Source organism: Mastacembelus armatus, chromosome 12, assembly GCF_900324485.2.
Source record: "Mastacembelus armatus chromosome 12, fMasArm1.2, whole genome shotgun sequence".
Lineage (NCBI taxonomy): Eukaryota > Metazoa > Chordata > Actinopteri > Synbranchiformes > Mastacembelidae > Mastacembelus > Mastacembelus armatus.
This window is the reverse complement of record NC_046644.1, coordinates 9,189,330-9,215,403: the sequence shown is the minus strand read 5'-3', so window position 1 is coordinate 9,215,403 and position 26,074 is coordinate 9,189,330. Positions and strand designations below refer to the sequence as shown.

The 26,074-nt window shown below is 38.7% G+C and overlaps 1 protein-coding gene across 1 annotated transcript in view; it reads left to right on the top strand.

Annotated features, from left to right (window-relative positions):
* Positions 1 to 26,074, top strand: part of ank1b (ankyrin 1, erythrocytic b) — a 54,868-nt gene that overhangs the window by 17,909 nt on the left and 10,885 nt on the right. Inside the window, exons 2-33 of the mRNA XM_026297662.1 lie at positions 6,215 to 6,316; positions 9,352 to 9,450; positions 9,676 to 9,774; positions 10,055 to 10,153; positions 10,770 to 10,955; positions 11,312 to 11,410; positions 11,647 to 11,745; positions 11,868 to 11,966; positions 12,369 to 12,566; positions 12,892 to 12,990; positions 13,216 to 13,314; positions 13,928 to 14,026; positions 14,243 to 14,440; positions 14,843 to 14,941; positions 15,162 to 15,260; positions 15,475 to 15,672; positions 15,951 to 16,049; positions 16,367 to 16,465; positions 16,716 to 16,814; positions 17,429 to 17,521; positions 17,752 to 17,824; positions 18,002 to 18,022; positions 19,403 to 19,526; positions 19,776 to 19,839; positions 20,146 to 20,258; positions 21,226 to 21,450; positions 21,967 to 22,121; positions 22,398 to 22,609; positions 24,119 to 24,323; positions 24,439 to 24,535; positions 24,650 to 24,878; positions 25,374 to 25,502. Of these exons, the coding sequence (XP_026153447.1) occupies positions 6,215 to 6,316; positions 9,352 to 9,450; positions 9,676 to 9,774; positions 10,055 to 10,153; positions 10,770 to 10,955; positions 11,312 to 11,410; positions 11,647 to 11,745; positions 11,868 to 11,966; positions 12,369 to 12,566; positions 12,892 to 12,990; positions 13,216 to 13,314; positions 13,928 to 14,026; positions 14,243 to 14,440; positions 14,843 to 14,941; positions 15,162 to 15,260; positions 15,475 to 15,672; positions 15,951 to 16,049; positions 16,367 to 16,465; positions 16,716 to 16,814; positions 17,429 to 17,521; positions 17,752 to 17,824; positions 18,002 to 18,022; positions 19,403 to 19,526; positions 19,776 to 19,839; positions 20,146 to 20,258; positions 21,226 to 21,450; positions 21,967 to 22,121; positions 22,398 to 22,609; positions 24,119 to 24,323; positions 24,439 to 24,535; positions 24,650 to 24,878; positions 25,374 to 25,502 (4,008 nt within the window). The remainder of the gene's footprint in view (positions 1 to 6,214; positions 6,317 to 9,351; positions 9,451 to 9,675; positions 9,775 to 10,054; positions 10,154 to 10,769; positions 10,956 to 11,311; positions 11,411 to 11,646; positions 11,746 to 11,867; positions 11,967 to 12,368; positions 12,567 to 12,891; positions 12,991 to 13,215; positions 13,315 to 13,927; positions 14,027 to 14,242; positions 14,441 to 14,842; positions 14,942 to 15,161; positions 15,261 to 15,474; positions 15,673 to 15,950; positions 16,050 to 16,366; positions 16,466 to 16,715; positions 16,815 to 17,428; positions 17,522 to 17,751; positions 17,825 to 18,001; positions 18,023 to 19,402; positions 19,527 to 19,775; positions 19,840 to 20,145; positions 20,259 to 21,225; positions 21,451 to 21,966; positions 22,122 to 22,397; positions 22,610 to 24,118; positions 24,324 to 24,438; positions 24,536 to 24,649; positions 24,879 to 25,373; positions 25,503 to 26,074) is intronic.

The window sequence follows — 26,074 nt, the reverse complement described above, 5'->3', positions numbered from 1 at the left end:
ACATTGCAATAAGACGCTGCACCTCAGCACTGAACTCAGCAAGGGAGGAGATAACAACATAAAAATAAAAATGACTTGGACATTAGCAGCTAGCAGTAGAAAGCACACAGATATATTGCTTGCTGTATATTTGTATAAGTATAAGTTTGGTACCTGCAGTCCAAGACCTCATTGACATGAGTGTATGAATGTGTGCAGTCTATATTATATATGTACAATATAGTGCTCCATGGGATTAGTGTGAGCAGAGGTAGGAAACTAGCCTAGATCAGCACATCAGGAAAATCTTTAAGTCATAGTTGTTTATTTTGAATTAAGTCTTAGATATAGATTTTTATGATAATAAGATAAAGAAAAATGATTATCAAATGGGGCAGCATGGTGGATGAGTGGTTAGCACTGTTGCCTCACAGCAAGAAGGTCGTGGGTTTGCAACCCGGCCTTCCTGTGTGGAGTTTGCATGTTCTCCCTGTGATTGTGTGGGTTTCCTCCAGGTACTCTGGTTTCCTCCCACAGTCCAAAAACATGTATGTCAGGTTGATTGGTGACTCTAAATTGCCCATAGGAGTGAGTGTGAGTGTGTGAGGTTGTTTGTCTCTATGTGGCCCTGTGATGGACTGGTGACCTGTCCAGGGTGTACCTCTGCCTTTCACCTGAGAGAGAGCTGGGATAGGCTCCAGCAGATCCCCGTGACCCTGGTTAAGGAATAAGCGGGTATAGTGTTTCTACTCGCATTTAGACACACAATGTGTTACTGGAATTTGTGTGCCTGTTGTGTGAGTATGTAAACTCATACATCTGGATCTGCCAAGCATTGTCTCACTGACGGACTCCTACCATCCTACCATCCATCCATCCATCCATCCATCCATCCATCCATCTATCCATCAGTATTAAATCAACTCCCACTCTGTAGAGTCTGCTGGAATGTATTGATTTTTCATTCTCAGGGCTATGACTTCATCTTGCCAGGCATAACCATGCACTTGAATTGATCTATGCTTTCCTGGGTGGAAATGTAAAATTACAACATCTAATTAGTTCAGGCTGCCATCTCTTGCATGTTACATCTCCTCAGCAGTTTACTGAGTATTTTATGCAACACGTAGACATTTCACACTGACTATCAGCATAATATCATAGCCTGGCATACAAACACCTAGGAAAGAATTTATCATTTATTGACAACATTATTATGAGATACAACAAATTATTGAAACTCTCAGGATGGAAGGTGCTGTATGTGTAAATAGCTACAAACAGTGTCACAGCAGGTCTAGATCAAATGTTTCATTGTGATTATACTGATCAGTATTTTTCATGAACTGTGGTTCTTTTTGCCAAGATAATATTTTACACTGACAGGGCTAAGTTGAGGGAATTGGGGAATGGCTTGGTGAACTGTGGAACCAAGAGGAAACAGTGCCAGTGATATTAGAAGTAATAAATCAGGTGGCTTTTTTTAAAGTGTGTCTCTGTGTTGCACAGTGCAGCTCTCAGCAGTGATGCTGCCAGCTTTTCTCTGTGCATCTTTGGCGGAGGAAGTCATTAACACTTCCAGGGAGATGGGTTGATGTCTCAATAGAACCACTCCTGGTATTAAAAGATTTTCTGGACAAAGCAGTAATATAGTGAAACACCTAAATTACCTTTGTATGTAAATCTGTTTCCACCTTTTTTTTTTTTTTTTTTTTTTGTAGAGATCGACTTGACAATAGAGGCCTGCAAGACTTCAACTGCTCTGTGTCCTCCTGCCAGAGCTTTCAAATCACTCTGTACCGTAACTGCATGTATGAGACTCTGCATTATGTGTGCGACTTTGTTTGGGAATTGGTCTTTTGTAGTAGAAGTGGGTCTTTGTTTAAACCCAGGAGGTTTCATTACTGTGATCCATCTCTCTCCCTTCTGGTGCCCGCACTAAACACACTGTGCCTTCTTTGTAGTTATTTTTAGTTTCAACTTGCATGCTTGTGTGTGTGTGTGTTTGTACACGTAGGTGATTTGTCTTCATATGCATTTTTTGGCATCATGTGAATGAGTTTCTTGTTTATGCTCACAATGACAAATAACCCATAGGTTTCCATCCAGCCTTGTAATCTGTGACTCTTCACCCGGATGCATCATAATGCACCCAAAGTGTGCTGCTTCACTCAGTTCACAAGGCAAAGGTGATCATAGGTCATAATCTCTTCCGTCCTTTTCATCAGCCAATAATACTAACTCCTCTTGCTGTGTCTCTGTAGTTGTGAAGTATATTAGTAGCAGGTATTTCTACAAACTTCTACCTCATTGTAGTACGAAGGAAAAGAGATACGTGTTGAAGTCTCAACATGAAGTGACACAAGGACTCATTTCAAAATCAGTCATGACAGGAGCTGTCAGTCCGATAAGCACACATATCCAACGTTCTGCCAATGACTTCTGTCACAGCACCGATACCCCCCACCCCTCCGCCAAAACACCACCACCACCAAAAGAAAAAACAAATCATGACTGTTTCTAGAAAAATATAAAACAAAGCCCAACCAGTGTCTTGCATAGTGTGCAATGAAATCAGTCCTGCAATATTGTACATATACCACTTTTTTAAATCATTAAATGAGTCACAATGGTGAGATTTACAACAATGGCAGCTTAGGTAAACAGCTTGTAGTGAGTTGTCTGTGTCACTCACTGCCATATTTATTTTTCTCAACCTGCCAGTTTCTGTCACTTCCTCTGGACCATTTAGTTATGTATTTAGTACTGCATTTGAGTATCTGCACATATGAGTCTGTGTGTATTTGTGTAAAATGTGGGTGATGAGAAAACAGGGCACAGATTGAAGCTTAAATAGCAAACCTGGAATTAACAGCTATAGCCTTTTTTCCTCCTTATTTCCACACAAAATTCTCAATTATGGCAATGTCGATTCAATATTCTATGCCTTGGTATCTGAAGCCTCTGCCTCTCCAGGCTTTTTTCATGTCTACACGAGATTGTGTTTCACTGCGAGAATAGAAAGTTAGATTTCTGTTTGTGTGGGTTAGCCACAGTAACACACAGGGATTAAATGCGATGTGCAGCTATCAGGTGTAGAACAAAATATGTTAAGTTTTTGTATTTAGATTGTGTCATTTGGAAATATTGTCTTTAAAAGAGATGAATGATATTAATTTGTTAAGTGTTAGAAATGATTTTTAACTGAAATCATTCACAATTTGTACTTTAGCTTAAAAGATTTATATAAACAGTTGATAAATACATATTTAAATATATATTGAATTACTTACAAGTTCTGCTGTAATCGGTCAATAATCATACAGTGTATAGACTACTATAGATATCAAAGTAGTGACTGCTTTCATACTTATAGGTTTTGAAAATTAGGCCACACACTGTTAACTTCAATACAGAATCAACTTTGATTATTGATATTAATTTCAAAACATGTTTAACACTGAATGAATTCTGAATCAGTGACACTTGTTATATGCGAGTATTATTGGTGGGATTTTATGTTATGCTGTCTCATTTAAACCAGTGTACATGTTGCTTTCTCTGTTTGTATGTCTTTGCCATTAACTGTCTGGTCTTGTTGTTGTCCTGGCTGGTGTTTGTTGTCTTCCAGGCTCATGTGGTTCAGCGCTGACTTGTCCATCAGGTCAGTATTGTGGGCCCCGAAAGGTTGGCCAAAGCCTGTGGAATATGGCCCTTTAATAACTGAGTAAATATGATGTTTGTATACAGCCTTGTGTACACCTTGCTTACTTCCTCAACACTTTGTTTGTATTCCTTCATGAGCTGCAGTGGGGTTTCATAATGCATTGCAAAAATATCATCTTTCTAAGTCTTGTAGTAAATATTTATAATTTTTTAGTTATCCCACTGGCATTTTTTTTTTTTAAGGTAAAACTTAGTGCGCAAATAACTAAGAACTTGCAGTGTGTTGCTCTTGGTCTTTTATGTGTTTGTGGCCACTGTATTCAGGAAAACTGCTGTGTCGTGACCTTGCAAGCAAGTTTCTAGTTCTGTTCATTTGTGCTTTCCCAGTGGTGTTGTGTGGCTCTTTTCAACTTTCCCTCTTCTGTGTTGTAGTTTCGTAGCTTTGTAGAATATGTTGGTCTCAATAACAGACATATTTTCATTTATGTTACTCTACAACTATAATTCAGACCATTAACTTTTACATTTTATGGTTGTCTTGATTAACTGCTGTGTGTGTTTACTAATGGTATGCATGCACGTTTTTCTTAAACTTTAAAAATACACTTTAATACAAAGTGTGGCACAGAGTTTCAACTGCACTTCAGGACACTGAAAGTGTTGAATTCTTAAGATCTGTGCACAGCAGCAGGTTGTATATGCTCATCTCCTGTGAATCAGTTGCTGAATGTTCTTACCAAACTTACCTTAATCTTAACAAACATAATATGAAACTCTTAGTTGCCGCAGTCACCTGAGTCACTGGATTGTATGGCAGACAACAGGATGCTCTTGTCAAGAGTAAAGCAAGATTTAACTGTACCATCCTTAAATGAGAGGCAAGATCATTAGTACAGTACTGTGTGATGTATAGTTATTATTTGATGTTGCTTACCCAATAATTACAAATACAGTAGAAGAGAGCTGATGTGCAGCTTTGATGGGTGTAACAGAGTGAAGGATGGAGGTAGTGCTAGTGGAGCAAGGAGGAAAATGGATTCCAGCTTGACAGCAACATGGGCATGGAGTGGTCCGGATTAAGTTGCTGTAAAATGTGATTGGCTCAAGGCTCCTGCTACTGTGAGTGTGTGGGTGCTCTCTCACACACTCACACACTCACACACTCACACACTCACGCACACACACACAGACACACACACACACACACACACACACAGCAAATTACTATAGTACTCATTAGGAAACACACACAAATGATAACCACTTGTAGAAAACGGCTTCTGAAACAGCAGTGAAGTGAAGAGTCTGTAGGCTTCTCCTGGGCTGCAGAAGTCACAACATAAATACATGTAGCGGAACACTCCACAGCTACACCACATCAAATTCAAATGCTGTAATGTGCGAGTATTTAGAGTTTGGCAACAAATGACAACAAAATCTGAGTTGTATGGAAGCAAACCTTTTTGTACAGAATCATGTTTTTTTGCACCAATTGTTTTTCAACTATAGAATATTTAGTGGGACTCTGGATAACACATTGTAATCATTTAGAGAGATGATGATCAGTGATGCTGACAGATTAAAGTGCTGGATCTGAATGGTCAATATCATGCTCTCATGTTCAAAGATATATTCATTGATTGAAAGAAAATCTGGGCTATCAAACGAAAAGTTAGTGAAATTATTTTTTAATACTCTTAAAACTGAATATTATTGTTTTTGTTTGTGGTACGTCTTTGTCGAATAAAATGTAATGGACTGCAGTGTTCAAATAAAACATACAATTGTGTCTCTTAATTTATCGGCACAGATAAAAGCTCTAAGAAGAGAAGAAAAGAAAATGTCTGTCGTTTGAGAAGGGCAGGCATTTTCCAGCTATTCAGTATAATTAAACCACTCGAGAATAACAGCTCAAAGTCACATCATTTTGCCGGCGACAGGGTCGAGAGAACAGTACGTTATGCAGTATTTCCTCTTCAGGGCATTGGCAGCATCTCATTGTGCAGGCCAGCTGGATTACTCTATTGGCTGAGTGAATGAAAATCAGAGGTGGGCGTACAAACACTGACACACACAGAGACACAGACCACAAGAGCTTTCCTGTGAGATCAGACAGGCAGACAGTGGAGCTGTGGCGGAGTATGCTCAGCTATGAATGCCTGCCAAACTCACCATGTGGGCAAAGCTCAACTCTAAGGACTGTGACATTTTTAGCCTCTTTCACAGGGGCAGTAGAGCACCTGAATGTAGTACTGTATATCCCCTGCATATAGACCTTTGTCTTGTCTTTATTAGCTTTGAAAGCTCTATTTTATGTAGTGATTAAGATGAAGTAACATGAGTAACATGATTTGGGTTTTTAGTCCAACTATTGCACATCCTGATACTGGCAGATGTTTGAGGAAAGGTTAACACTGAGCAAGAATTTGTGTATAGTTGTGTATACTGTGTTTCAACTCTGTCTTTTGGTGATGGGCAAGGAATTATTGTATATTTTGCAGCTGTATTACATAATAAAAATAACGTTGATTGTTTACCTAAAGGATTTCCTTCTCAACTCTCTTTGCAGGCTGATGCAGCCACCAGCTTTCTGCGAGCAGCTCGTTCAGGGAACCTGGACAAAGCTCTGGATCACATCAAGAATGGAATTGACATTAACACATCTAATCAAGTAAGATACTTTCAATCGACTCACTAGAACAACTGTCCAATAATTTATTTGCATGTGTGTTTAGGTGTCACTGGGCTTTATAAATGAGTCCACCCACGGGGATTAGTTAACAACAGAACAAATTAAATTATGGCATATACAACATATATTTTGTGTTCACAGTGGTATCTGCTCTAAGCATTACACTAAATCTAAAATAGTATTTTTGCTTTCTTGATTCTAAAACATTTACTGTATACTAAACTTAAAAGTGCACAGTACCAGTTTTTAGTTTTAGTTTACATGGAAAGCCAGTGGCAGGATGCACCAGGTCTATGAATGTTATCTGGGACAGTCAAGATCCATTTTAAAGAAACTGAGACCTCAATAAGTGAAATATAAATTGGATATTGAAAGGGGGGTACAGTAGTAACCATATGTTTTATCAAGTCAAGAATGAAGTTAGACTTTGAAGCAATTAAAATTTCAGTATACAATAAAAAATGAAAGAGTACTGCAGAATCTGTGCACTTTGTAACAGCAGACCAAGGCAAAAGAGCTTTATTGCTTCAGTTGTTAATGTTCCTCAGGAGAAATTTTCACTGGTTGGCTTGAAGATACGGTAGTTTTGAAGTTCATTTTTGCTTCTTTCCTTGAAACCATCTTCCCTGTTTGTTCCTTCATGCCCAGTTTTTATCTGCTTGCACTGGTTCCTTTGTTTAGTGCTTCCTGGTTACCTTTTATTTTGAGCACAGAACTAATAATAGAAAATTAAATAAAAAATAAATGAAGACCGTCATAAAATCAGAAAGATTTTTATCTCGAAAAAATGTCCGGGAGACTATGGACCTCTTTCTCACTATCCTGTAGAAGGGTAGACGGCCCTTGGTAAGGACCTTATGATTTTAAAACACGTTGAACAAACTGGAAAAGGTTTGGGTTTAGTTTTTACAAAAAAAAATATGAATGGGCCACATACTGTAATGTCACAGTACTCTCAATGGAACATTATACTGCACTGTCAGCAGCTGATGTAAAATAAGAGAACAAAAAGAAAATTAAAAATGTATGACTCCTAGACCTCCTGATTCTCTGTCTTTGTGTAAAGTGCTGTACATCAATAATTAAGCATATTGGATTAGAGTCCCCTCAATCTTCACCTCTACTGTCTGCTCTCTTACACCTTGTTGCATCATGACTGTAACACAACAAATCCAGGCTACTGAATATCATAAGACACGAATGTAAATGTGTGTGGTTTGGACACATATAATACTGAGAGAGACTTTTGGTGACTGAATGGGAAAGTGCTTTTATACACAGACAGTACACTGACAGTAAGATGAATGTCAAGGCATTAAAAATAAACTACCTTAATACTACCTTAATGTGTCATACTACTGCTGCAATCAGTACACAGAGAAGATGAGATAGGGAATATAGATTACTATTAATGTAACTATTAGGCAATGACTAATCATATCTTCTACAATAAAGGTGGTTCATATGCACAACTGTGTAAACAGTTATTTAAATGCCCTAAATGTTTTTTTTTATTTGACATGTTGAATTTCTTAAGTAGTTCTTCTTGCTTCTTGATCTTTTTGTTCAGCATTATGTTGTTGTTTGGTTATTACTGAGGACTGTGGCAAGGGCAGATGGTATTTTTATTTATGATTTAGGTTATTCTACATTACCACAATAACCTGTCCTTGCTATAGCAAAACCCTGCAAGCTCCTCATGGTTTCTCTCTTTCACATTCCCCACTCTTTCTCTCTCAATCTCTCTTTCTATTTATCAAGAAGCTGTCGACTTACCATTGTTGTGCTATTGCCTGTATGAATGCATATGCGTTAGTCCATATGCTCAAGAAATGTATGTGTTTGTACAGACGGTGTTAATGGGCATGGAAGGTGTCATTTGTGTGTTAAAAAAAAAACAACAGAATCTTACTGTGTATCTGCTTTAGTCCCATGTGCACCTGTAGGCGTTCACACACTACATTTACCAGTTTGTGTGAAATTTCCACTGATACACAATGTGCTTCCCATGACTCTGCGCATGCTCACAGAAACTGTTACCCATTTGAACTGAGTGACACTGCAGTATGATAGGAAGCCTGAGACCAGTGGATCACTGAGACCCCTGGTGGCAAAATAGGTTATAGGAGGCAGGTTTCAGATCAAGCTTCACTAATACAATGTGTAGCTGGCCCCTGTCAGAAGGATAAAGTTTTATCTCTGTTTCCTTTTTTCATTCTTCTTAGATTTCCATTAGCAAAGTTGGAATATGAACGTTGAAATTTGTTGAGGAACAGAAGTCAAATATATTTCAATCTGATTACCTACCCTCCTTTTGCATACCCAAATTAAAGTAGCTGCTGTACTTATATTTTAAGGGTTATATTGATGAGCTTGGTATCATTGGAAAAGAAACATTTTCTAGTTTATTGTGACTATCAAATTTGGCTGACAATTTTTGGTAATACATCTGGAGACACAGTTTCTACAGTTTCGGGCCCACAGGTGGGCCTGGGGTAGGAATGGCGTGATGGGATGGCATGATGGGATGATTGCTTAAACTTGTATAAACCACTGCAATAATAGCACATTTTAGTAAAGAGATAAATTTATACTAAGGGTTGTGGCTAAGACCACAGTGATCAAGGACGAGAGGACAAAAAAAGAACTTACGTAGAGATTTCTGAGAGATCTGTTTCACACAGATCTGTTTCATTGATCTATTTTGGAGGGTAGATTGTGTTACTGAACATATGTATTATTACAGTAACTTGAGTACAACTTAATGCAGTTACCATGAGAGATGTGGTATCATTTTTCAATTATGTGGGCTGTAATTATAATAATCCCAATTAATAACAGTATTATTATACTAATACTTAAGCTTTAAGCTACAGATAATCCTATGTTTAATGAAAAGTTGAATAATTAATCATTATAAATTCATATTTAAATAAGATTAGATGGTAACTCTTCAGAGAATATTGTTTCCTGTGTTTTTGAATACTAATGTGTAGAATTTTTTTCTTCCTAAGAATGGTCTCAACGGGTTACACCTGGCCTCTAAAGAAGGTCATGTCAAAATGGTCCTGGAGCTACTACACTCTGGCATTGAACTGGAAGCCACCACCAAGGTACCTCATTCTTTCATTATGCGCACTTTCAACATCAGTTATTAACAAAATTGCACCTTGATTATTTCCAGTGTAGTTACTATCTTATATACTATGTGTATACAATATGTTACTGTATAGATTTTTCATTGTCAAGTTCTCATTGTAGAAATTTAGACCTCTAGATTGCAATCCCTTTCTTCTTTTGTCTTTTGTGTGTTTTGTGTGGGTGTGTGGGACCTCCAGAAAGGGAACACTGCTCTCCATATCGCAGCGCTGGCAGGGCAAGAGAAAGTGGTGGCTGAGCTTGTCAACTATGGTGCCAATGTTAATGCCCAGTCACATGTGAGTCATTGCGGGTTGTGTGCGAGTGCCTATGGCCTAGTTTGTGTATGCATGTGTTTGTGTATTTCTGTGTTTGTATATGTCACACAACTGCTAAAGTGTTGCTGCTTTCAGTGAGTGTGTGTATATGCATATGTCCCAGTAAAGATAAACACCTTTTAATTATGTATTTCTCTGGTCATGATGTGTATATTTAATTGTGTGAGGTTTTGTTTCTGAGATTTGTGAAATACCTGTGTTATTGTGTGTTTTTGTGTATGTTACTGTCACACCCCAACAGAAAGGGTTCAGTCCTCTCTACATGGCAGCACAGGAGAATCATTTAGAGGTGGTCAAATTCCTGCTTGAGAATGGTGCCAATCAGAGTCTCCCAACTGAGGTACAGGTCTCTTCACACCACCTGTTTGATTGTGTGTTTGATGCTGTACTGGTGAATAGTAATTACCTCCTGAAACAGCGCTCTGTGTGTGTGTGTGTGCTAGCATACAGTGCACTATTAGTTGTTGCTTGCTACACAGGTCATGCAGATGTTCTTTAATAGGTATGGGAATAAATTCTCATTTTAATCCTAAAATCTTGTTTTCCTGAATCAAGGAAATTGTAGTTTCTGCTATGATTGTGGGCCAACATTATGACAAAACCTTCTGATAAATGGGTTAGCCCATTTTAAGCTCTCCATGCCCTCTGTTTGCTGTGTGTGAAACACACTTTTGATATTTTGCCTAAGGTCTAATAATGGAAAGGTTAAGGTCTAAAGGTTAATATGTCAATAAATGTGTGTTTTCCTTTTCTTAGAAGTGCATGTTAGCCCTTTGATGAAGCCAGGAAGACTAATCAGAAACAGGATATTACATTTTTCACTATATGGTCTGAAATACACTCTCACCTTTTCCCTCCCTCCCCTTCCTCTTAATTGCACCATCTACTATTCTAATCTCTGTACCTGCTCTATTTCTTCCTCTCATCTCTCTTTCACTCATCCCTTCCCTCTTCAGGATGGCTTCACTCCCCTGGCAGTAGCCCTCCAGCAGGGCCATGAAAATGTTGTGGCATTGCTCATCAACTATGGCACCAAGGGCAAGGTCCGGCTCCCTGCACTGCACATCGCTGCACGAAACGACGACACACGCACAGCCGCGGTGCTCCTGCAGAACGACCCCAACCCTGATGTTCTCAGCAAGGTAAACACTCACTGAGACTGCGTGTACTGATGTAATGGTTTACTTTATGTACAATAAAATGCAATCAGCTAAAAAAGATGTGTTTTCATGAATGAAAATAAAACTCCAATCAAATATGATTAAATAAAATCCTTTTTATAACAGGAGTCATTTTCAAACACATTATTAGAATATTTTTTTTGGCTTTGTGTCAAACTGTCTTTCTTCCTTTATTTCCAGAACTCTCAGAACTCTTGTCTCATCAGTCTCATGCACTTTGCACCCTTGTTATTTAATAGTGATATAATTAGATTGTAATTATCTTTCTTTATGCTCCTGTTCACACACACTACCATTGTGTCATTCTTTCTCTGCAGACGGGCTTTACACCTCTCCACATTGCAGCCCACTATGAAAATATGAGCGTAGCACAGCTGCTGCTGAACAGAGGAGCCAATGTAAACTTCACACCCAAGGTCAGCTTATCTTTGTTGCAGGATCTAAAAGTGGCACCTCAAAGCAATAATGAATTTGTGTGTTAAGAAAAGAATAATATGATGGAGAGGACAGGAATCTTAGTAGGTACCTTTTTTTGTTTTTAATAAAATACCTTCCATTATTGCTTGCAACATTTGAAAAATGTATGAAAAATTCACACAAGAAATCGGGATAGATGTTACAACTGGCATATTTCTTGCCCCTACTTCTCTAGAACGGCATTACGCCCCTTCATATAGCCTCCAGGAGGGGTAATGTGATGATGGTCAGACTACTACTGGACAGAGGGGCACAGATTGATGCCAAAACTAAGGTAGTGTATGGCATTTCGACACTTAGTGCCTGCAATCCCTCTTGTTGTACTAATTTCTGACTCATGTTGTGCGACAACTTTCCAGTTACTTCCTCTCTATTTCTTACCTCATCTCTCTGTAGGATGAGCTGACTCCTCTCCACTGTGCAGCCAGGAATGGTCATGTTCGAATTATTGAGATCCTGCTGGAACACGGTGCTCCTATCCAGGCTAAAACTAAGGTAGAGCATTTCAATGAAGCACTGTAGTCATGGCGGTTTGTCTTCTAGCCATTACAGTTCTATAATCAATGTGACCACCACAGTTTACTGTTTATACATTTTTATTTTCTAAAATAAAATATAAATCAGTTTTCTAACATATATATGGTCTGGTTACTGCATTTTTTTACTGAACCTTATGCGCATACTTAGCATATCATTATTGCCACGAGGTGCCTTGTCAGTTGCATTATTTGAAGGTAAGTTTAGCTGAATACATCGGACACATACTTTTTAAGGACTCATACAAAACCAGATCTTATTGGCTATGTGCTACATAAAGCATGATACATGCAAGGCACTGTTTTGGTATCCATTTCTGCTTTTCATATTTTCTAACTCTTACTTTCCCTTCTCCTACAGAATGGTCTGTCCCCCATCCACATGGCAGCTCAGGGGGATCACATGGACTGTGTTAGACAGCTTCTGCAATACAACGCTGAGATTGATGATATCACACTGGACCATTTAACCCCTCTTCATGTAGCAGCCCACTGTGGTCACCATCGCATGGCCAAAGTCCTACTGGACAAGGGAGCCAAAGCCAATGCACGTGCTCTGGTGAGTAATTGGGGATTTTTTTAACTGGAAACATTTGAGATTATAACTGTGCCCTGGTCATGTTCTAGCAGTATGTTGTTTTTCCTCCTTTTGCCTCTTTAAATGAAAGATGCTATTCTGATTTTAATGGACTTCTGTAGTTTCGGGCTCTGATATTTACAGCTTATTAATCTGTATGGCATAATAATTATAATTGTCTAAATTGAAATCATTAGAATCTAATCAATGTATTTCATATATAACAAAAAACATTACCTGAAAGGTCTATAAATCAAAGGCACATGGCTTGTTGCCTAGTTGTGAACTTTTTCCCCTGTGTCTCCAGAATGGATTCACACCTCTCCATATTGCTTGCAAGAAGAACCACATGCGGTCGATGGACCTGCTGCTTAAGCACTCTGCTTCCTTAGAAGCTGTCACAGAGGTGAGATGAGTTGAGCATGATCGACAGAGTCTGAAAATGAAAAAAATATCCACTCTTCTCATCATTCTGGCCAGTTTAAGTAGTGGCTTTGGAGCCAACACTGATATCAGTCCACTCATGCCAGTCAGTCAGATTTGGCAAATGATGTAGAATGTCATTTGACTTCTCTAAAATGCATTGATATTGAGTCCTGGTGATCTTTCCTGTCTCTTTTTTTGTGCACAGTCGGGTCTCACTCCTCTTCATGTAGCAGCATTCATGGGCCACCTGAACATAGTGAAAAACCTGCTCCAGAGAGGAGCCTCACCTAATGCTTCCAATGTGGTGAGAATGCCAAAACTAAATAAGCTCATTCTTTATTTTAATAGATCAATTTTCAACATTGCCATATAAGTGAATAAATACTTATTTTTGAAACTGATCCAAGTTTCTGATCTGTTCACATTTTAACAAGGAATGAATCCCACACTGAATACAGAAATTAATTACAAAAGACAATTATTTAGCCATAGATTATTCTACTTTCTTTTTTGTTTAGCAAAGAAAGTTGTTTTTGTTTTATTATTTATTATTACATTTATTATTTCTGAATTACTGAAATTAAACTGACTGATTTGAACCATGTGGGTTTACATTTGTAAAGTGGATTTGTTCCAACGTTTTAACTTGGTAAAAAAAATTCAGATACTAAATATGCTGTAGATTAACATAAGTGTTTTCTGAACTATTTGATACCGGTCGAAGAATTAAGGCAGTTTTAAAGGCAAAAGACGGTCCAACACAGTGCTAGCAAGGTGTACCTTGTACCATAAAGTGTCAATATATTAGACATCCTCTATAATATCCTCTGTATATATTACTGATATCCTTGGATATGTACAACTAGCATCATTTTATGTAAATTGAGTTGGTGGTTGTCTGTGTTTATCTACACCAGAAAGTGGAGACTCCACTTCACATGGCTTCCAGAGCAGGACATTGTGAAGTTGCTCAGTTTCTGCTGCAGAACACAGCACAAGTGGATGCCAAGGCCAAGGTATGATCTATGCAGCCTTTCTGTCAGTAATCATATTCCTGAACAAATTTCATGTTTCTGTGTTTGTATCTGTAGTAGCCATTCAGGATTTGTGAGGGGTCTTTGCATTGTCAGGTTGGTTTGGGTGGCTGAATAGTAGTGTTGTTTTCCTTACCCCCTTTTCTTGCTTAAAATATATTTTACATTGGTCTCCTTCTCCTTGTTCTCTGTGTCCAGGACGACCAGACACCCCTACACTGTGCAGCCCGTATGGGCCACAAGGAGCTTGTGAAACTGCTGCTTGAGCACAAAGCCAACCCTGACTCAGCTACAACTGCAGGCCACACGCCCTTACACATCGCTGCACGGGAAGGACATGTCCACACCATTCGAATTTTGTTGGATGCTGGAGCACAGCAAATCAAGATGACAAAGGTAATGTAAAAGTAATGGCAAAGGGAAAAATACTGCAAGTGGATTAATCCACTGTTACTGCTACAACATTTTAGCCTTAAATGATCTATTTCTGGCAAAACACTGGTAATAGCTAATATAGGTTTGTTCACATTTATGTTCAGAAGCTGCACACTGTGTGAAATCTAATTGTCCTACTTTGAGGCCACTTATCTGCTTTATTGTTGTTTCTGTTGTTAATCCTAAAGTCTACATTTTAATTCTTTTATATTTATTTAGTTTAGATATTAGTATAGATTGTTATAGCTGCTGAGAATAAATAAAATACATGTAAAATCCTTTTTTACAAGACTGTATGGTACAGTATACAATAACAGTCGGATGAATGCTACATTATGTGTTTTTTTTTTTTGTTTTGAGCAGAAAGGCTTTACTCCCCTCCATGTGGCATCTAAATATGGAAAGGTGGATGTGGCAGAACTCCTTCTGGAGAGAGGAGCCAACCCTAATGCAGCTGGAAAGGTGAGACAACCCCTGTGGTTCAGGGAACTGATGGACATACAAAGACTAAAGCACTCCTTACAAGGCTGGGAAGAGCAGATCAGGCTGCGCACTTGACCTTGTAGACTTGACTTTGGTATCTCAGCTAACTAATTACCATGGTATGTGTTTCATATATACATGTGCGTGTGTGCGTCTGTGGGTTTATATATGTGTACATGTGTATGTGTGTATTTAACAGAACGGTCTGACACCCCTTCATGTGGCCGTCCATCACAACAACCTGGATGTTGTTAAACTCCTGGTCAGCAAGGGAGGATCTGCACACAGCACTGCCCGAGTAAGATGCTCACATATGTGTGTGCATGTACTCACACAGGCAGACCAACACAGCAAATGACTGTGTGATACTTAAACACGCAGTAATTTACCATAATGATTATCTTTGTCCTCTGAAACCCTCTCCCTGTACGGCATTTGAGTTTTATCTAAAGCTAGACATGAAGAGTTGAGGCCCATTGTCTGTGTCTGTATGTCCTTGTCTCTCTCTACAGAATGGCTACACTCCCCTGCACATAGCGGCCAAGCAGAACCAGATTGAGGTGGCCAGTTGTCTGCTACAGAACGGGGCATCACCCAATGCAGAGTCCCTCCAAGGCATCACGCCCCTACACCTGGCTTCACAGGAAGGACGGCCTGACATGGTGGCTCTGCTCATCTCCAAACAGGCCAACGTAAATCTGGGAAACAAGGTATAATATTAGAATTGGAGTGAAATTTGTTTGGCCCTGTGATGTACTGGTGATCTGTCCAGGGTGTACCTCTGCCTTTCACCAAAAGAGCTCCAGCACATCCCTGTGGCCCTAAATAGGAATAAGCATTTTACTGTATTTTACAAAAAACTGTATGGTAATTAAATGCTTTTAGACTGCATAATACTCAACAAAGTTGATACACCTAAAAGATAAAGATGTTTTATTTTATTTTTAAAATTTTTGTATGTGTCTTGTCATTCTATTTCGTCTTTTAGAATGGACTGACACCTCTGCATCTTGTGGCTCAGGAGGGTCATGTAGGCATTGCTGACACATTGGTCAAACAAGGAGCTTCTGTTTATGCTGCTTCACGGGTAAGATCACCCCCTCCACTGATACGTAGAATGATAAAATAAGCATCTTAAGGTTTGACTAGTTGACAAATGAAACCAACTTTACTGAGAGAAGCGGTGTTGAAATTGTTCATCTTTGACTGCAGAAAAGTGTCTTAGGGACTTAGACTCTCACCATATGCACTGTTTTTAAAGAAGTCCAGCAGTGAATGGAGAAGATGATTGCAAATTCATTAGACAAACTAATGTCGACATTTAAATATTTAATTTGCAATATGCTTTTTGACATATCAGCTAATCTTTGTTTAAGACCAGCTGTCTGTCTCTCCTCATCTCAGATGGGCTACACACCCCTCCATGTGGCCTGTCACTATGGCAACATAAAGATGGTGAAATTCCTTCTGCAGCAGCAGGCGCATGTGAACAGCAAGACAAGGGTAATCAACCTCTGTCTCACATATAGAAATATATATTTAACTCTGCATATATACTGTGTGTTTTTGTTTACTTATCTGATGTTTAGCTCTGTGATGCTCTATCAAACCGCCTTTTAACCACTAGCAATCAGTATAAGCAGACTGGCTCAGGAAGAGCTGATGTTAGCATTTGGTGCCAAAATCATAGTTGGACACTGCTTTCTCTATTTTTCTTGTTTTGTCTGACCATCCTGCTTTTTTTGTTTTGAAGATGGGGTATACCCCTCTGCACCAGGCAGCTCAGCAGGGGCATACAGATATTGTCACCCTGTTGTTAAAACACGGAGCCCAGCCCAATGAGATTACTTCGGTGAGACACTTTTAGGAATACCTTATCCATTATCATCTTCTCAACACATTTTTCCAAATCAGTTAGTAGTTAAATGTTATTTCAGAAAGGTAATGAAAATGTGCCCAGGGTTCCAAACTGTACATATGACAGATCTTTAACACCATGATCAGACAGGATATAATGTCCTTGTGACTTTTGTTTACCACCACATATTCTGAAAGGAGGTGAATCTGCAATATTACAATAATACTGTCATCAAGTGTGTCACCTACAGTAGGTCCCAAAGAATGTGAAGTTGTGTTTTATGCCTAGAATTTAAAACTTAAACTATCTACTGTGATAAGCAATATGAACTGCTAACAGATATTCTGTCTTAGACATGTGAGCACCGTTCTCTAGTCACGAATCATACCCTTACGCTGATGATACTGCCTTATATCTTTGCAATGTGCAATTTTCCCTGTTGATATTATATGTATATTTGTGACTTAGTTATATACTTCTAATTTCACATTGAAGAAAATATCTCCTGTAATAACATAGAATATCTTGTATTTTGTATTCGCTATGATGATGACATCTACAAATCTATGGAAATATTTTTGTGATGAATATTATTTTTCTCAATATAGAATGGGACATCTCCCCTGGGCATTGCTAAACGGCTGGGTTACATCTCTGTCATTGATGTGCTGAAGCTGGTTACCGAGGAGTCTGTCTCCGTGGTGAGCAACACATCATGCGTGGTTCACATGGTTACACCTATACACAGAGAAGTAGCCCTGACACATCATGACTCAGATATTCATTGAAATAATTGCCTTGGTCAGGTTCAGCTCCCTCATCTGCATGCAAAATATTTATTCATTCTCCTGCTTTCCTCTCTTTCTTCATCTTACCACTTCTTCTGATTCTGTCATACTTCTCTTCTACAACTTTCTTCTGCTCTTCACAGATCACTACAGAGAAGCATCGAATGAGTTTTCCTGAGACAGTAGATGAGATTTTGGATGTCTCAGAAGATGAAGGTAGGTTATCTGATTCTGTTATTTTTAACACATTAACTTAATTACAGCTTTGATAATTCATTTTCAGTTCCAATGCACTAATTTGTGCACTGTATAGGAGGTATACTGACACATCAAAGTACCACCATAAATTAAATGCACGACTCTTTATAATGCCCTTTTTCATTTGTTTTGTAGGAGTTGCCCAGCTAACGTTAGGTAGGATTGCGTCTGTATCTCTGCCTTGTCCGGTTCGGTGGCTAGTAAACTTGTGCCTTCATTGCAATTGCACTACCACATTTCTCTGTGTGTCTCTAATTGTCTTTCTAATCAGTTCCTCTGAGTCTGCTCCCAGCTCCAGCCCTCTTTTCTTTTTCTATCTTTATCTTCTCTGCCTATATTTTCTCTTCTTTTCCCTCTTGCTCAGAGATTAATTTAAAATATGTTTGTTTCTCATCAGCATGTAGTCACGACATTTTCCTTTTCCCAGCATTCAATCCACATCTGTTCGTGGGCTCATTATTAACAAAACTCCACTATTTCTGCAATTAAAAGATAATGGATTTTCTTTGAATTCGACATCAGTTACTCTAGTATTTTACAGCCTAATACATCAATAAGCTGATTACACACATGTTGATTTCTACCTGTTACTCTCTTTAGCAAACAAGCACAGTTGCTCTTAATGCAGTTGTTTCTGCTTTAAAGAAAATCAGAATTAATTCAAATTAGTGTAAATCATAAAACAAATTTTCTGCCTCTTTAATTGTACAGCTTTTTCTTCTTTAGTATTTTTTGTTTACCAGTACAGCTTGTACTAATGAACGTTGAATAATCTGTAAATAGCTCATTTTCATAAAGCGATTTCTCTTTTTGTTGTTGTTATGATTATTCTTTCAATGTCATTCCTCCTTAATAATTGAGGTATTTTCTCCTATACAGAAACAACCATCACCACATGTGATTTCATCTGTAATGGGCATGCTCACTAAAAAAAGCTGTCACCAGGTGCCTTGCAGTTTGCTGTCCATGCAGTGTACTAAGCTGTGTTAAAACACACTGTCTTACAAATCCTCTTCTTTCACTCCTTTGGTTTCCATTGGCTAGGGTTATTGTTGGTTTGACTCCATTGCTTGAGCTAAATATATATGAAATTGCTTTGTGTCCATTTTTTCTGTGGTTCCACAAAGGTGAAGGGATGGGAAAGGTGAAGGTGCAACAATTGCTGCCTACACTTACAAAATGGGGAATTTATTCAAAAGACATTGTTTTGATACAAGTAGATAGGTCAAAGTTCATATTTCACTCCTAAAAACTGTTGAAACAACTTAAAATCCATTGGGGAAGAGTGAATTTCATTGGCACATATATTTGATTTAAGAAACTTACATTTATGGGTGGAAGAACTTGAGAGTTGAGGTCAGCATCATTTTGCCTTGTGCTCCCCTGGTCTCGTCCTCTTCTCTATCACTTCTTTATGTGCTCTTTGCAACCTGTTCTTTGCCTGTCTTTGTTTGTGTGTGTGTGTGTGTGTGTGTGTGTGTGTGTTTTTTTCTCTGCTCTTGTTCAAACTTTCTGACCTCTGTTTTTTGCCCCCAGGAGACGAGTTGCTCGGAATGGATGGAGCACGCTACTTAAAGCTGGATGACTTCAAGGACCAGGACGATGACTTCCTCTCCCCTAAGAAAACCCTAAGAGACTTTGAGGGTGGCATGGGTACCACGTAAGTCATTGTGTGCAAACTGATAATGGAACCTACAGACCTAGTGCTGCTATTTATATTCTTGCAAAAGTCTCTGTTAAATGGGGTTGAGGTATTGAATTACTGATTAAGTATCTTGCCTGACATTATGACATGAATAAAATTCAGCAGATTTATGAGAAGAAATAGCATATGATTAGAATTTCTATTGCAGAATAGCCATCAGCTGTTTTCTCTTGTCTTATAATAGTCTCACATCCTCTCCCATAGGCCATATTCTCCTGCCATTCCCAGAATCCCTTGTGTGTCCCCAGAGACAGTTCTGCTGGATCAGGTATGCTTAACTCATTATGTTAAGGTTGTGTGTTACATTTTGTAAAAGCATGTGTTACTTTATCCTATTGAAGACAGATATTAATGTGGGAAAGAAAAACATCTATGGTATTAAAAAGTATTCTGAAGCTCATATTGGTCTCTTCTTTTGGTTTCTGATTTCCTTTGTGTCATCTCTTGTCTTATTTTTCAGGTTTACTTTTAGTCTCTTTCATTCATTTTTCTCTTTATCTTTTTCTTTTCGTGGTCTTACATTTGTATCTTTCACTGCCTGTTATTTTTTTTTTTTCACCTTGTCTGACCTCAGCACACACCCATCCCTCTGCCCAAGGAGTATGACGAAGACTCTCTTATTCCGAGCAGTCCAGCTACAGAAACATCAGACAACGTCAGTCCTGTGGCCAGCCCTATTCACACAGGGTCAGATAATCAAACATTTCACTCTTATGTTGATTATAATATTTTATTTAATGTATGTTAAATTGTTATTCATTGTCGTATCATGAGGAAGGTATTTTAGCAATCTCAGTTGTTTAGGCTTCAGGCAAGCTTGCAAAGTCTTATTTTGATCAAATAATAATGACATGTTAGTTATTGACTGGCATACAGTACATATAAAACAGATCTATAAATAATTACTGATTGTATTTTATGTGTTTTAAAAAGATGCTATGTACATGTCAGGATTTTTTTTTATTTTTTTTATTAAACTTATCCCAAAATCTATCATGTAAAATGGATTTTACAAAATGTTGATGATCTGTTGGACTGTTTACTCTTTGTTCATGTTGTTCACACGTGAAATGAATTTGATTCATGTTTTTCCTTGCACCCTCCATAATGCAAATGCAGCATAATGTTCATTTAAAATTTCTGCTTAGTCACAATTTATGCACGGCACAGCATGTCAGCCTTTGGAAAGCACAATATAAATGAAGGGTGTGAAAGGAGAAGAGTCACCCTGCCACACATGCACACACAGCTGAATAAGGCTGCCTGTCTAATGCAGTATCAGAGAACGTGGGGCTACTTTTATATATTTTTATCTCACCCACAGTCAGTGGCAACTCCAGGTGGACTGTCCATCCTTTATATATTAAGACAGTCAAATTAAAAGACTACCCCCATACTGAATTGCATACAAGCATAAACAGACAGAGACCAGTTCCATTCAAACCCCTTCTGAAAAAAAAACACAAATAAATAATACATTCCTGTTTCATTCAGTGGGAAGAATTTCCTTTAGTAGAAGCCCTGTATTGGTTGTTAAATTTTAGGTTCCTGACCTGTGTTACTAAATGTTTAATGCATGCTAATGCTAATCATGCTAATTAAGTGATAATCTGATTTCTTCCATTAAATAACTGTATCATTGTGTGACTCTCAGCTTCCTGGTGAGTTTCATGGTGGATGCTCGAGGAGGCTCCATGCGAGGCAGCAGACACCACGGCCTGCGGGTGATCATCCCTCCTCGAACATGTGCTGCACCGACACGCATTACCTGCCGCCTGGTCAAACCCCAGAAACTGACCACACCTCCTCCACTGGTTGAAGGAGAGGGTCTTGCTAGCCGTATTATCTCCCTAGGGCCATCTAGCATGCAGTTCCTTGGGTGAGTTAGTCCTCTGCAGTTGATTTATTTTTGAAGTCTTTAAAACATGTGCTTGTAATAATAACTTGTTAAACATAAATTCTTGTTTTTTGATATGTTTAGTAATTTAAGATTTTAACTTTACAGAAATCTAAAAATTATTAGGTAATTTTTATACTTAAAACATGCCAGCTGTTAGAATGTATACTGCAATAATGAAAGTTGTGAAATTACTTTAATTGTGCATCATCGCAATAATGAACTGTGCACAGTAATAATGAATTGCAAGCAAATGGTTAATGTGCTATCTCGTGGACACAACAGATACTGTGCATGGTTCTGTAAGCTCATCAAAAACAATAGAATAGAATTTTATTTCATTTTATTTTTTCAAACAAAGCTGAAAAGTGTATTTTTATAACACAAAACCTATTTCGTAACTCATTTATTTTCTTATTTCAAACTACATAAGGAAGTACAAGGTATATAAGGTACAAGCCTGAAAACAAATCCAAAATGTGCTTGTTTCATTCACAGGCCAGTAATAGTGGAAATCCCCCACTTTGCCTCACTGGGCCGAGGTGACCGAGAGCTTGTGGTGTTACGTAGTGAAAATGGCTCGGTCTGGAAGGAACATCGCAATCGTTATGGTGACGAAGTGCTGGAAACTATTCTGAATGGCATGGATGAAGGTCAGTGTGATGGTAACGGATATAGCTGTCCTGAGACCTTGCACAGTTGCTGAAAAGTCGGTCTTAATTTTTATGTATGTCCCCTGGAGTCTCTGTACTGTTTTTATGGGAGAGTTGACTCAGCAGCATCACACAAGTTCTCTCGTGTCTAGTTAAGGCTGGAAGTCTGTGTTTTAGCCATTATTCTTCATCTTTTTATTCTTAGCCTGGTTCTCCATTTTTCTATTTCTGCCTTTTGTTTTATTTCTTTGTCTGCTCACTCCTTATCTTTTACAGACCTGGAGAGTCAAGATGAGCTGGAGAAGAAAAGAATCCGTCGAATCATCTCCACTGACTTCCCCCTCTACTTCGCTGTGGTCTCCCGCATTCAGCAGGAGAGTGACCTGATCGGTCCAGAGGGCGGCCGGCTGACCAGCAAGCTGGTGCCCCACGTCGAGGCCATCTTTCCTGAGACAGCCGTCACCAAGAGAGTCAGACTAGGACTGCAGGTAAGAAGTGCAGTTGAAATGTAAACAAAACTAGAGTAGAGGAAGAGGATATGGGTGATTAGATTCAGAAAGCAGGTACAATAGGAAAACAGCACAAATTCAGAATTGCTCTTGGTTGGGGTGTTTTTCTTGTACAGCACAGGCAGTCTGGTTCTTTGTAGAAATTACTCAGCACAGAACAAGTGATTCTTAGTCTGTGACTTATTGGTCTATGACAACATGTTTACCTGTGGCAATTCTGTTTGTACTGTGTTAAGTCTCTTTGAGACTGAACAGATTTCACATCCTGATATTGATGTTCTGTCTGTTTGACAAATGAGCCTAAATGTGTAACAGTTGTGCTATCAGTCATTGAGACATGATGTGTACGCTGCACTGTTCTGTGCAAACAGATTATTTCTAACTTATTACTCTGAATGTAAGTGATGTCAGTTCAGGAATTGTTGTATGAGTTGTATCTAGACTAAGACAAGCATCAAGTTCACTTTTCATTTCTGAGCATAATTCAGTATTTCATACCATGCATGATCGCAGTAAATGGATAAAATATGTAAAAACCCCAGAATGATGCTTTACACTAGGCAACATTAATCTCTACCTGTACGCATAAAGGTTTAAACCGCCTTCAAATTTTTCATTTTCAATTTCATTTTCATTCCTGAGTATTATCAGCCTATTCCTGACTGTTTATGCCTATCACTGACAATAAGATGTTAATTGAGAAAGTGGGTTTTCAGGGTATTATAAAATATGAAGTTGTACAATATAATATATCATCCTGCATATAATGGTGACAAGAACTAGGTTACTTTATCTGAGCATCTCAGTTTGTCATCCCATACTGTGCTGTTTCTAAATTAGCATTTTGCACCATGTGGTGTCTAGAGGTTTTGGCAAATGTGTGGCCGACTGTCACTCATCCAGACCTCCACAGAAACACATATGGTAACTTGGCTCAACACTCATGCTGACTCATATCTGTTTGCTATGCTGTAATATGGGTTTTACATTTCAGTTCTTTTGGTCACAACATTATTTTCATTGTCTTTCAATGGACTAGTTTGTCATGCCACTGATGTTTAAGAAATATTGCACGAGTTTGAGTTTAGCTTTGCCTTATGCTGCTCTGTTTATGTTTTCCTTTTATCCAGCCATTCATCACTCCTCAGTTCCCTGATTTAAGTTGTGAGCCACACTGACTGAGCTGATGCACTGATCTGAGTTGGGTCAGGTGTGAAATATGAATTGGTTGCATGTGTGAGTATGGCTGTGAGTTTGATGTTTCAGTCTATTACATATGTTGTCTTGTTTTCGGTTTTGTATCCTCTTCTTGTTTCTGTATCCTGCCGATTTACTATCCTTTGAGATTACAGCTTTTATATTGTGCTAGTGCTGTTTGTCTTTCACATATTTCTACATCCAGCCTGTTGTTCAACCTCATGTCCTTTATTCTGGTCATTGGCATTTTTATATTTAACCCCCATTTTTACTTCATTACTTCCACTTCAGGCGCAGCCAATTCCTGATGAACTTCTGACTCGGCAGCTTGGTAACCAGGCAACCTTCAGCCCAGTGGTTACCATCGAACCACGCCGACGCAAATTCCACCGTCCAATCGGGTTACGCATCCCATTGCCGCCATCCTGGAGGGAGAGTCCTCGGGATGCTGGGGAGGGGGATACCACCAGTTTGCGCCTCCTCTGCAGTGTCATTGGTAGATATATTCTGGAGTTTGTCTTGATTTTTTTATGTAAACGTAACATTAAATGTGCTGTGAAAGTGGATATATAGGCACCAGGGCCTGAATGACACAGGCTGTTGTGTCTCAGGTGGAACAGCACCAGCTCAGTGGGAGGATATCACTGGAACCACCAAGCTGATGTACGCCAACAACTGTGCCAACTTTACCACTAACGTTTCTGCAAGGTGATCACCTCAACATTGCCCAGTACAAATTTCTTACCAGTTCTAACTTACTTTTACCTACATCTGCATATTATTCAATTTTCTGCTGCCTCTATTCTCTTCTACTTTATCCAGATTCTGGCTGGCAGACTGTCCACGCACAGCAGAGGCGGTGACCTTTGCCAACTTGCTGTACCGGGAGTTGATGGCCGTTCCTTACATGGCAAAGTTTGTTATTTTTGCGAAGATGAACGAAGCACGCGAGGGTCGATTGCGTTGTTACTGCATGACAGATGACAAGATGGACAAAACTCTAGAGCTCCATGAAAACTTCACAGAAGTGGCTCGTAGTCGAGACATTGAGGTCAGTACACGGAAGGAAAATGTAAAGGAAAATGTCACAAAAAAGAAAAGGTAAAAACTGTTTCCAGACTGATGATGTTACGTGTTTTTTTTCTGTGTTCTTTTAAGTAATTGGCAGTTGTTTTAAGAGAATCCATTGTATAATGTGAATTTAATTTTGACTGCTCAACAAGTACTCAGGGTGTGCATTAGAAGATAACTATTCTGGTAAATCTTGTGGTAAAACAAATGGGTACTCATTAAAAATAAACACAGCCAGTAGCAGTGCAAGAAAAGAAGAAATTCCAGTTGTTTTTCCCTTCATGATGAAAAGAATTACAACTAACACCACTGCTTGTTCCCAAAAGTATCATGGAGGAACTGGTTCATCAAATAGGCTGTTTGAATCCTATCTATATTGATCCACACTGGCTGTTGAGCATTAATAAATTATTCTCGTATTTACTTGGTCTTGTGTTTTATCCTGTCACCTTTCACATGTTGACATTTTTGACAGCTGATGGAGGGCATGCCGCTGCACCTGGAGTGCTCTGGGAACCTGGTGCCCATTAGGAAGGCCACCCAGCAGCCTCGTAGCTTCAGCTTCCAGGCCTTCAGAGATAACAGACTGCCCGTCTCTGTCAAGGTCTGTCTCTACCTGGACTATTCACACACCTGCTTTTCTATCACTTGCTATGTAGGGCATTCATACAGTATTGGGGTTTTGTTCGTTCAGTCGTTAGGTTCACTGTGCCAAGGACCCTTTCGCAAGTTTCCCTCCTGGGCAACCATCTGCCGATCACTCAGTTCATTAGTGGTTTTTTTTTCTGCTGTCTGTGTGTCTATTTATCTGTCTTATCTGTGAGCTAGACTTTCAATATGTCTCACCATTTGTATTTTTAGGTACAGACAACAGCATAGGGGTACTGTATATTTCATCTGCACCAACTCAATACTACAGCAACACCACACCAAAGAAAGTTAAAGCTAAAAAACTGTTGAATTTGGATAGAGAGATGTTAACATAATTAGTCTAATTACAGTGGTAAGAAGTCTAATTCTATGTTATTGTTTTAAAAATTTCCCTTATATTAGTTGATTAAAGGACTGGAGGATACGTGTTTTCATGCTACACTATCTATCTCCACATGCCTTTTCATGTCTGTCTTGTAATCATATTTATGTTGTTTTTCATATTTTAATTTGGTATTTCATGTT